We start from the raw sequence: 12,563 nt of genomic DNA, 5'->3' as shown, positions 1-12,563 counted from the left end.
TGACGTTGTGTCTGTTAGGGTTAACCTTCCACTTTCCCACACAAGTCTATTCTCACCGAGTGCGTTGTACAACACAAACGCAATGGTGTAATAATAGCCTCCACTGTCGCAGGGGGGACGGACACACGGGGGTTAAGGGGCTTGGTCCGGGGGTTCAGAGTAGGTTCCTTGTGTGCGCTCAAGACTTCCGAACCCTCCATCCCCGCCCCCCCCCCCCCCAATCAAAATTTTGCACAGCAGTGGAGCATAATACTTAATTCCAGTGAGACAGGTCCTCTTTACTCCTCCGTGTGGTTGCACCATGTTACCCATTTGCTTATGGCTTCTTGCCACATGACATGTCTGACATGTCTGGAGCCTCAAGTGATTAGTCTGCATGGCATGGCTACACAGAGGAGTGAAGTGGACCTATCCCCACGGAATAAGGTAAAGTATTAGGCTCCTTGTACACTGCGTCATACTGCGGTACTCTTCCCCGCCGCAAGGGCCATGCAAGTCTATGGAGATGAAGCAGTGTGCTGGAAGAGGAAGTCTGATTCTAAGCCTGTCTGATTCCCTCCCATGAAGCTTATCAATAAGTGGCCATATCTTAAAGGGGAACTGAAGTAAGAGGTATACGGAGGCTGCCATTTTATTTCCTTTTAATCAATACCAGTTGCCTGGCAGCCCTGCTGGTCTATTTCTCTGCAGTAGTATCTGAATAACACCAGAAACAAGCATGCAGCTAGTCTTGTCAGATCTGACTTTAAAGTCTGAAACACCTGATCTGCTGCATGCTTGTTCAGGGGCTATGCCTAATAGTATTAGAGGCAGAGGATCAGCAGGGCTGTCAGGCAACTGGTATTGCTTAAAAGGAAATAAACATGGCAGCCTCCATATAACTCTCTCTTCAGTTCCCCTTTAACAATGACACACAAGTGAGCACACCAGCCAATAAAGTCACAAGGAGGCGAACCCCCCTTTAAGGAATGGAAATACAGCCTGTGTTATGCTAGAAAGTAAAGTAATTCAAGCGGGAAGGAGGAGAAAAAAAAAGAAAGTTTAAAGTGAAAACTATTAAGAACCTGTCAAGTCTGATCAGCTCTCAAACCGAATTCCATTAATGTGTGTGAAAATCAAGGTTTAACATTAATTGGATCAGTGACCCATAACTGGGTCCTGCACGATGGTCCTGAACATAATACTTTGCTAATTAAGGGCATTTCTTCACCATTGATCTCTGGGCACCGCATGCTTGTCAGGTCAGTTCCAGTCAATGGGAACTCTGACATCTGTGAACTAACTCATCCTCAATAGCTGAAAGGGTAAACCTTTCACTTCATCCGTAAGACATTAACTGGAGATTAAGAGAGCTTCTACAAGTATGTTCATTTACGCACTGTGTACATGATCCTATATCAGGTGACACTACCTCTCCATCAGCTTATAGCAGGCCTTTATGGAAAAATGTCAGCATAGCTATTCTAACTATCTTACTGCATTTAGATCAGTAAAAACAGCCGAGGATTCCATAAAGTGACTTTTCCTGCAGAGAGCGATAGTCTGAGCACCAATCTCATCTCTGAGGCCGGTCATGTGCCCAATACGGTGTCATTAGTCACATGTCACAAGAGCTTAGCGGCCTGACATGCAGTAGCTCACCAATCAGGTGCTCTGCCTAAGCCGTCCTCCACCGCTTCAACAGAGATCATGGAACCACTGCTGGTTAATGTACAGAATTTTATATAGCCTGACACTGTTCCTTCCCATCATTGTTAATTTGCGTTCTATCTCTCAGGTTTTCAGAGGAGAGCAACTAGCACAACATTATATAAAACTGACATAGCATTCAATAAATTATGTTTTCATACTACTGCCTACTATCATCTATGTATGTATTTGCACTTGTATTGCTGGATGTCCTGATTGTACAGAGTTATGAACTTCTTGTGTATCTATGTTCTCCAATCAGAGCCAGTGACAAGGTCCTCCAGCAACCAAGGATGAGACACCAACGTGCGCCCCTCCATCCCTCCCACCCCAGCTGTCACACACTGATTGCTATTATACTAAGAGGCTCCCCAGGGCCCCCCAAACTCCCCAACACCTTAATCTCTAGTTATCTGGCTTGCAGTCACTGCCATGTATCCCCTTTTCTTATTTCTCTCTGCTTCAAACACAATAGGAGAATGATAGCTGAGTGAGTTGTGCGCCCCCTCCGACACTGCGCCCTGAGGCTGGAGCCTCTCTCGCCTCTACCTCCGCCCGGTCCCCAATATTTGTTTTGTAATATGTACAATGCTACGGAAGATGTTGAAGCTATTTAAATAAAAATTACTGGTAATAACAATAATGTCACTGATGCTGAATGGATTTATATCTGGGGAATCTGGAGGCCCCCAAAGAAACATAACTCAACAGACTCTTCTATTTCTCCAAGTTTTAATGCTCATGTGCCTACTATAGCTTTTTTTTGATGGTGGACAGAGGTCAGTACTGTGATTGGTCTGCAACTAATGAACTGTGCGTTCTGACACCTTTTGCTTGTTTGCCCGTTGTCTAGGGCTGTGGAGTCGGTACAAAAATCATCCGAGTCCAACTCCGACTCCTCAGTTTATGAAACCACCGACTCCAACTAGCCAAAATGACTCAGACTCCTTAGTATAATACTTACTAGGGCTATAGAGTTTGTACAAAAATCACCTGACTCCGACTTCTTAGTTCATGGAACCACCGACTCCAACTCCGGCTTCAGGTACCCAAAATTGCTCCGACTCCCCAGCCCTGCTGTTGTCCCTTATATAACTCCTGGTAGGTACTAACTACTGCATACCAAAAACATCCTACATGACCCAGCATTTTGGGTATGCTATGACCCACTCATGTAGCCTTCACAAAGCCACCCAAATACTTAGGCCTCATTCCTACTACATGCGCTGCCATGTGCATTTCAGTAGCGCGTATAGTGTGCGACACGCAAGAACCGTAAAAGGGCATATACAGCCCTTCTACCGTTCCCATCATATGCGCTGCACAGCAGTGTGATGCGCAATTGCACTGCTGCATGTATTTTTCGGAAATCGCAGTGCTGACCCACACTATAATGAATTGGATCAGAAGCGCAGCACATAACAGCGCAGATGGCGTGCGATCGTACGTGTTGCGTTCCAATTGCACAGCCTCCTGTGCTAATTGATGTAAATGAGGCCTTATACTTACCTATTTTTCTACTTCCAAAACATCCTCTTCAAATGATTACTCATTGAATACATAATATATCCCATTGCAATGAGACAATCAATGCTATCCACTGTAGTCATCAGTGGGTTTTATGTTGCTGACGATGTGTGTGTGAAGTGAACACAAATTTTCTGTGTTTGTTTGAATAACCCCTTAGATACACGGACATTAAAGTGAACCTCCGGACTAAAAATCTACTCAGCAGAACTGAAAAGGCTTGGTGTTTCTTTAACAGTTTCACAGCATCAGAACTTTGTTTTTCTTACCAAAGCATCATTTTAGCTACATTTTTAGCTAAGCTCCACCCATCAAAGAAAACTGCCCGGGCTTTTTTCCCCTGATGCTGTGCAAAGCACGATGGGACTATGTTATTCACGTTGCCTAGCAACTGGGAGGGGTGGTCAGCACACAGGACAGTTGGAACTGTGTCTCATACACCCTGTCACCTCCTTTCAACCAAAAAGATGGCTGCCCTCATGAAATCAAACATTTGCCTGTTCTTTTAAAACAGGGTGGGTAAGAGATTATATTACCTATCTATTTTAATTAACATAACTAATGTAATATAATGACAGTATGTTTGTTTAGGCTGAAGTTCCTCTTTAACCAATTATAACACTTCCACATGACTTTAGTACACTCACCTGCTCGGAATAGGGCTCCTGCAGCATAATGCATGGCTAGGGCATGTATTAATTGTCTAGCAGTGGTGAAGATTGGTCCACGTTCAAACATTGAGAAGGACAGTGGTGTGTGATCAGAGGCAATGTACAGCTTTAGTGACGCATGGATGCTAACCAGCAAGTTAACAGGTTGGACAGTTAGTTTTCGAAGTTTAACTGGGCTGACCAGTGCCAATGCATGCTGCCTGACTTGCTCCGGAAGGACTGGAGAAAACTTAAGGCCAACAACTTTGACTTGGTTTTGCAGCGTCTTGCTTTCGGGGAGGTACGTGTCGAACAGCGTTTTGATGTAATAGACAAATGTGTCCTCCACATAGAGACGGGAAGGCTTCAAATCAAAGCTAAGTTCATTGAGGTCATAGACATCCTGATCTTCAGACAGCGTAACAAAGAGCTTCAGGAATGAAGCTTCCTTGTATTCTTCCAGATCTTTGGTGGATATAAGGAGACAACCAGTCTTGGGCCATTTGGCACCTTCACTTCTCTCTTCTTGGCAAACCAACACAGGGAAGTGGAAGTGAGACTTGCTGTAGAGCTGGTTGTCCAGCTGCAGATCTCCGCAGTACACTTCCAGGCTGTAGAACATGGGCTTGCTGGAGATGATATCTGTCTGCAGCTCTAGACAGGGTTGTCGGAGGTAGCTGGAGACTGGCGCCATATGAAGGTAGATGTTATCCAGCGTCAGACGCATGAGCTCAGAGGAGGATTTGCAGTTTGTGACATCATCATAAATCCCAGCACTGAGTTGGGTGATGAAGAATTTAAATACAACCCTCTGGTTCTGTGTCCTGCACAAAACAAAATGGATGTTAAAGCAGAACAATAGTCAAAAAGCAAAGCAGGTCTATCACACATATAAATAAAAGGGAAAATGATGCCTGTCAATCTCTTTTAGGAGACAGAAATATGTGGTGGTCTATGGAGAAGTACATAAAAGAAGCTGGCGTGATCATTTGGTTTGAAGGATACCTGAGCTGAAGCAAAGCAACCTAAGATAAGCACAGAGGTATGTTCATGCTGGATGCACATACCTCTATGCCTTGTCCTTTCCTCTCCTCATTCTGCCTCCTTTCCTTAACCACTCCGAAAAAAATTTGACTTTTGGCCAAAGTCAAATTATTCAGACAGGAAGACGCAGGCTTGACACAATGTTCCCTCCCATCACTCCCCATTCCGCCTCTTAAAGGAAACAGGAAGGGGAAAAAAGTGCTCAATTGGGACACTTACCTTTCCCCTGCACCTCATCATTCCATTACCGGGACCACTGAACCTCGCCTCATTAACTTTTCCTCCTTACCCATTTCTCACCTTATTCATATTGTAAGTTTTCAGCACTTTAAAGGTTAAAAATTTGTTCAATATGAATTGGCTGACCTTATGAACTTAACTGCAATATTACCTTTCTCTCTGCATTTTTGGTTTTTTTTTTAAAGACCTTTTTTTACTTGTCAGGAGCTTAAATGTTCTACTTATACAGGATGACACCCAAAAAGGCAAAGAAATTTATATTAAAAAAAATTCTGAATCAGCCCCAATGTGGGCAAACAGGTCTGCAGCTGCTGCTTTATAATTATTCATTTATGAAGAGTGCTGCAAACAATGATTATCAGGGGGAAACAGGAACTGGTGAAAAAATTCCAAATGGGATGCTTGTTTAAAGTATAGAAATGGAGACCGAGAGTCCAATATAGTGTAGTATGTTTTGGAGATTAAAGCAATATGAAAATGTAGGTAATATACTCACAAAACTGGGTTACCCATCAGGTAACCACTGTATACGCAGGTGGGGAGATTAGGCCTGTCCCCACTCAGGACTAAGATGTTGCTCCCTGTAGATAGAGGCAAAAAGGGGTTTTTCACCCTTCCACTAAGGGTGGACGGCTTGATACACGAAGATACAGAGGCGCCAGAAGAGTAAAAAAACACTAACCGGCAGCACCCAAAACAGACACAGAGGTGCCAAGCTCGTATTGGACCCCACGCTATGTGATATTTCGGTTGTTTTATTGCCTGATGAGGCGGGATGTTGCCCGTGAAACGCGTTGCAGATATTGTTTAGGAGTATGCGAATAAATCATTGTATCTACAATCAACAGTATTGTGTCTGTTTTTGGGTGCTGCCGGTCCACCACCGCCACCTGAATACTTTTTAAACTTTTTAGTGTTTTTTACTCTTCTGGCGCCTCTGTATCTTCGTGTATCAAGCTTGTTTAAAGAGGAGCTGTCAGCCATACTATCTCAGAAAAAACAACAACACATATATAAGTAGATAAATACTTGCTCTACTTACATAACATATCTATTGCACTGTCCATGTTTTGATTTTAGTGATTTTTCTACAGTAAAAAAAGAGAAACTCCTCCTTAGCATTTCCCATTTTAAGTGTGGCTATTTTGAAGCCAATCCTGATGTCATTTCCTCCCTTACTCTCCTCTGCCATTGTCTCAGCATGAGAAATATTAGCCAATCAGAGAGGAACGGAGATGTGGGAGGGGAAAAGAGGAGGGAAAGAGGCTTCAGCTAATCAGGCTGCATTACTTAAGTCAAGGGGGAAGTAGAAAAGCAAAAAAGGAAAACCCAGCATGCCCTGCAACTTCCTTTTTGTGTACCAAATTTTGTGTGTACCAAATAAAAGTCAGGTAAACTGGGGAATGATCATTTATCAACAAGAAAAGTAATAGTGATTTTAACTTTTGGATTGCCTGGTTAGCATCCTCATTACCTGTGGCTGGAAAGTGTAATGGTTAAGGGCTCTGCCTCTGACACAGGAGACCTGGGTTCGAATCTCGGCTCTGCCTGTTCAGTAAGCCAGCACCTATTCAGTAGGAGACCTTAGGCAAGTCTCCCTAACACTGCTACTGCCTATAGAGCACATCCTAGTGGCTGCAGCTCTGGCGCTTTGAGTCCGCCAGGAGAAAAGCGCGATATAAATGTTCTGTGTTTGTTGTTTGTTTGTTATTTACCAGATAAAAATAAAATAATAGTATTTAATGCTGCCCGGTGATTCAATTGCAGCAGGGTGAGCTGTCATTTGGCTCGCCCTGCGCCCAACTGACCGGGCGGCATTCTTATACGTATGGCGACAATCTAGGATTATATACTGGATATATAAGGATAATCAGATTCTAGATGGCATCACAAAGAGAGAAACCAAAACAAACACCATCATTTTAATTGCCCATCTATTTTCAAAATTAGAAAGGCAGCAAAGATTCAAAACATATACCGTAAGTGGGGAAAAACAATATCCAAGAATGAAGTCCAGTCATCGATACATCTCCTTTACATAGTGTTGTGACTGCCCATTACACATACCTGTTAAGACTTGTAAGAACAGGACCAGTTCTGCCTTCTGGTGCCAGCGCGATGATCATCGTTCCACAGTGCTGGACAACATCCACATAGACATAGCCATAGCCCGTCAGGAAAACCACCTGTACGTAAAAGATAAACATCGGATCATTTACAGGGCACGGAAAGGACAGGGCCTCTTTCTTGTCAAGCAAAGGCATGTTTTACATTTCAGAAGCGTGGGCTCCAGAGGATGTGTCAGACATCAGAAGCCTTTCTCCTCTATATCCCTGTGGCCGTATTTAAGCTAGCTGAGCTTCTGAAACGTCACAAATAATTCCCATTCATTTTGTTTAATAGCCCCTGTGCTGCAATATCCAGCAATGCAGGAGAGATAAAACACAGCGGAATGCAGCGCCTTGACATGTACAAGCAGATGGTGATATCAAGCCTGTATGTACAAATTACAGGAGAACACGACCCCCCAACCCCGGCTGAGTATTTACAAGTAATACGATCATCATAAAGGTATCCTATCAAGCCAAACTGTTTGCATCTAACTGGTATAAATAAAGGAATAGTGTAATGCTATAACTTATGTGAGGATTCATCCACTTTCTTCAAGTTATTTAAAGGCCACTTTACATGTAAGATTAAAGCAGTTTAAAACTCTGACAAAATTTTCAACAAAAATGTGGTTTCCTACTTTTTATAACCCATACAATTAACATATTTGCTTTTGTGCACAAGTATTAATATTCATTTAGATATTATAACTTCCCAAAGTTCAGTTAATTTACTTTGAAAGCTGCTGGTGCATTTTATTTATAACTGTTGTCATTCTATTGTAAATGCTGCCAGCAGTTATTTCTGATCTGTTTTTCACTTCAGCACTTAGCTGAAGTCCTGCACAGCCAGAGAAGGTTTCAATAAATGTATCAAGTAAAGAATGTGTACACAAGATAAGATTATAAGCAGTTCAGATGTGGGTTCTCCCTGCAGAATAAAGAGTCAGCCCTGTGATGTAACCCTGCTGTTTTACTAAAACAAAACATTGTGTTAGTATATTTTATGCTGTAAATAATCTTTTAGAGCAGTGCTGTCCAACTGGCAGCCCGCGGGCCGCATCCGGCCCGCCAGGCCTCCTGCTGCAGCCCCCCTGCCACCTGCTCCATGCTGTGGCTGCGCAACATTTATTTATTTAAAAAATAAAAACCCTTTCCCCCATGTTGCGGCTGCGAACTATAAATATTTACAGCCTCCCCCCTCTTTGTCCCCCGTGCTGCCGCCTCTAACACACCTTAGATCGGCGGCGGCAGCAGCAGCAGAAGATAGGAACCAGCCACACCAGCCCATGACAGCCGCACAGGGGACTTTATGTGCTGGACGTGACCGATGATGTCACGTCTTCCATTCAAATTCACTGTGTGGCTGCCATGCGCCGGTCTGACTGGCTCCGATCTCCTGCCCTCCGCTGCCGATCTGAGGTGAGTTACTGGTGGCAGCACGGGGGACAACGAGGGGGGCGGGGGGGGGGTGCAAATATTTTAGCTCTGCGGGCAAGCTGGATGCATTTTGTGGGCACAGCTGCGGGCAATCTGAATGCATTTTGTGGGCACAGCTGCGGGAAATCTGAATGCATTTTGTGGGCACAGCTGCGGGAAATCTGAATGCATTTTGTGGGCACAGCTGCGGGCAATCTGAATGCATTTTGTGGGCACAGCTGCGGGCAATCTGAATGCATTTTGTGGGCACGGCTGCGGGCAATCTGAATGCATTTTGTGGGCACAGCTGCGGGAAATCTGAATGCATTTTGTGGGCTCAGCTGCGGGCAATCTGACTGCATTTTGTGGGCTCAGCTGCGGGCAATCTGACTGCATTTTGTGGGTACGTCTGCGGCCAATCTGAGTGCATTTTGTGGGTACGTCTGCGGCCAATCTGACTGCATTTTGTGGGCACATCTGCGGCCAATCTGACTGCATTTTGTGGGCACATCTGCGGCCAATCTTTGTGTATTTTGTGGGTAAATCTACAGCCAATCTTTGTGTATTTTGTGGGTAAATCTGCAGCCAATCTGTGTATTTTGTGGGTAAATCTGCAGCCAATCTGTGTATTTTGTGGGTAAATCTGTAGCCAATCTGTGTATTTTGTGGATAAATCTGCAGCCAATCTGTGTATTTTGTGCGTAAATCTGCAGCCAATCTGTGTATTTTGTGGGTAAATCTGCAGCCAATATTTGTGTATTTTGTAGGTAAATCTGCAGCCAATCTGAGTGCATTTTGTGGAGATTCTGCTGCCAATCTGGTTGTACTTTGTGGACAGCACTGTATTAGAGCAAAGAAGAAATTCTGGGTTACATTCTGCTTTAAACTAGGCATTCTATATGACAATTACAAACTTCATACAAACATATTGGGGGGGGGGGGGGGGGGGGAGGTTCAATCTTAACACTTCCATGTAGTATTAAAGTTTACCTAAGTTTACTTACACATACTACATGTAGGTGATAAAATTGGCCAATCAAATTGTTTTAATATATTTTACACTTGTTGGCGCCTCTGTTCATCGATTATATCACCAAGTCAAGTTTTTAGCATTCTATCCATATCAGGAGTCTCTGTGCAGACAGATAAATGTGCTTTGCTGTTTATTTACTTTGCAGGAACGCCCATTTGAATTCAACTTGCTGTTCGACTGCCTCAGCACAGGCAAGTTTTATGTAGGCTTGGTACCACATGTACTCATTCTTCTCTCAAGACAAATGTTAGTTCTGGTAAGCTTTAATGTTAATCTTCTAATCCCAACATTTAATGTTAGCCTCCCATCAATCCCATCCCCTAACACCAACCTTTCTTAAAGTAGCCACTAATGGTCCAATTTCTAGTGAATAATCGTTTGAGCGATCCGAAATTCTGATCGGATTGGTTGCTAATAATCTCCATTGATAGGCACAATCGATTATAATAACAGCCGTCCGATTGGATTTTCGTCAAACCAAAATTTGGATTTGTTTGTTGGTTGTGATAGATGGGAAGCAAATTGATTGGTTCACAGATGGCATAGTGAACGATTTCAATTCTGATTAGAATTATCTGATCGCTTGAACGATTTTTTGCTAGAAATTGGATCGTTCGTGGCCACCTTGACATACATCTATGTTTAACAACCAATCCTACCTTCTCCAACCAAAGAAGCTCCTGTAGCTGAACAACAGCACTGAGTGGACCTACTTTAAAGGGCCACTACAGAGAAAAAAAAAAAAAAAAGGTAAGCAGTTAAAATCTGACAGAACCGACAGTTTTAGACTAGTCCATCTCTTCATGGGTATTGTCAAGCTTTCTTTGTTTTCTAAAGCATTTCCTGATTGGCAGTTGCTAAGTAACTGCCAAAATAGTGTGCAAGTGATTAGGGAGGCTGGCTGGTATCTTACTATTTTGGAAGTTAGACGCAGTAACTGCTGTTCAGGAAATGCTTTTAAAAACAAAGAAAACCCTGAGAATCCCCCGTGAGGAGATGGACAAGTCCAAAACCTATTGGTTTTGTCAGATTTTAAATGCTTGTTTTTTTGATATAGTGGTCCTTTAAAAAGGAGCAAGTATAAAATGGCAAGAACGAGACATAGGACCAGTGCACACCAAAAACCGCTAGTGGGTTTTGAAAAGTTTTTTTATCTGAGCGTTTCTACGCATGTTTAGAGAGATTTTCTAAACATGACTAGCGTTTTTAGGAGCATTTTTCTGTAGGGGTTTTTTATACTTTGTTATAGTACAGCTGTAACTGAACAGCTACTGTAACAAAAATGCTTGGGAAATCCGCTCTGATCTAGTGTTTTTCAGAGCGGTTTTCCACTTTCCTATACTTAACATTGAGGCAGAATCGCCTCAGAAAACCTCAAAAATGCTGCAGGACCCGAGTTTGCATTTGGGGAAAAAAACGAACCGCTCTGGCGTGCACCATCCCTTTGCAATACATTAGCCAAATTGTTTTCAGCCCAAAAGCGTTTTTAAAAATGCTCAGATCTGCTCTTGGTGTGCACCAGCCCATACTCATACTCATCATGTGTACAATCACTTTCCAAATCCACCCTTGAGGTACCTGTGTTCCTTGGCTGTTGATGTCAATGAGGTCACTCCATTCTGCACCTGAGTCCTCACACGACATCACTTTCAGGTAGACTCCAGGGAGAGAGTCTTTGGTTTTGCAGTCTGGGAAACTGGACACTTGATGATACATTTCATGATGAACCGAACATTCCGCTGGGATTTTTCTGCAATAGACTTCAAACTTTGGAATATCTGAAATAAATTGCAAGAATAAGGGAAATCAGGCAAGAAGCAAATACTTTTATTTTTTGAACACTGATAAGGTCCACAACGGCTGAATCCTGTGGTGGTCACAAGAAGCCACGCATGAGCATTGTGGAAACAACCACAGCATCATCACCATAGCATGCGTCACCCTATTGGCAGCTGCCAAACTGACATCAGTGTTCACCAGAGAATATGCCCAACAGGCAGTTAGCAAAAGCAGAAGTTAGCAAATGAAATGTGCTAAAGCATGCCTGATTTGCTTGCCACCACTTCTTGTTCCTGGGTGACAGAGCTTTATACACCAGGCAAATGATAACGCCTTTCAGGTCTCTTCTGTTAAAACACAAAGCTATGCTTCCTGTGAGGCCCTCACATCTCTATTAATTCTCCCATGACAGATTAGCCTGTGCTCCTTGACACAATTACAACTCTGTTTTTATTGTTTTCCTGAACAATGGGGCTTCTCTATATAACAAACAAGTGAAGTGAATGTAGATTTTCCAACTCAACACTTTTTTTTTTTTTTAATATTATGTTTTTAGTTGAGCTACAAAGATTATTTAACCAGCCGGGCGTTACGGACGAGCTCAGCTCGTCCAGTACCACCGCGCTGGATTGCTCAGGCCCTGGGGGCCGATTTTCACCATTTTTTTTCATACACGCAGCTAGCAATTTGCTAGCTGCGTGTCTTACCCGCCACGAAAGAGGGCCCTCCCCCCGCAGACCCGCCAGGCTGCGCTATGGGGTGGATCGGGACTCCCTCTGACGTCACAATGTCATTCCGTTCGTCGCCATGGCAATGGGGGAAGCCCAGATGGGCATGATCGTCGGCGGCGATCGTAATAGGTAGGGGGATACCGCAGGGAGGGGGGAATCATGTAGCTAGCGCTAGGCTAGCTACGTGATTAAAAAAAATTAGGTTAAAAAAAAACACCCGCGTCCGCGGGTTTTCAATACGCCAGGGAGGTTAAAGGAAAACTCCACCTACTGCCACATGATATGGGTGGGGTTGTGTGCAGTTGTGAGTGACATTTGCATGCATGAAGGAATTCTAAATCCT

General features: G+C 43.5%; 1 protein-coding gene across 3 annotated transcripts in view; it reads right to left on the bottom strand.

Moving 5' to 3' along the window:
• Positions 1-12,563, bottom strand: part of VPS13B (vacuolar protein sorting 13 homolog B) — a 1,202,086-nt gene that overhangs the window by 45,584 nt on the left and 1,143,939 nt on the right. For all 3 annotated transcript variants that reach the window (XM_068237718.1, XM_068237719.1, XM_068237717.1), the window contains exons 54-56: positions 11,289-11,488; positions 7,218-7,336; positions 3,864-4,690 (exon numbers count right to left, since the gene is read on the bottom strand). In XM_068237718.1, coding sequence (XP_068093819.1) covers positions 3,864-4,690; positions 7,218-7,336; positions 11,289-11,488 — 1,146 coding nt within the window. The remainder of the gene's footprint in view (positions 1-3,863; positions 4,691-7,217; positions 7,337-11,288; positions 11,489-12,563) is intronic.

The sequence above is a fragment of the Hyperolius riggenbachi genome, chromosome 5 (assembly GCF_040937935.1).
Source record: "Hyperolius riggenbachi isolate aHypRig1 chromosome 5, aHypRig1.pri, whole genome shotgun sequence".
NCBI lineage: Eukaryota > Metazoa > Chordata > Amphibia > Anura > Hyperoliidae > Hyperolius > Hyperolius riggenbachi.
Note: the sequence above shows the minus strand (reverse complement) of the source record. Positions and strands in the feature narration are given on the sequence as shown.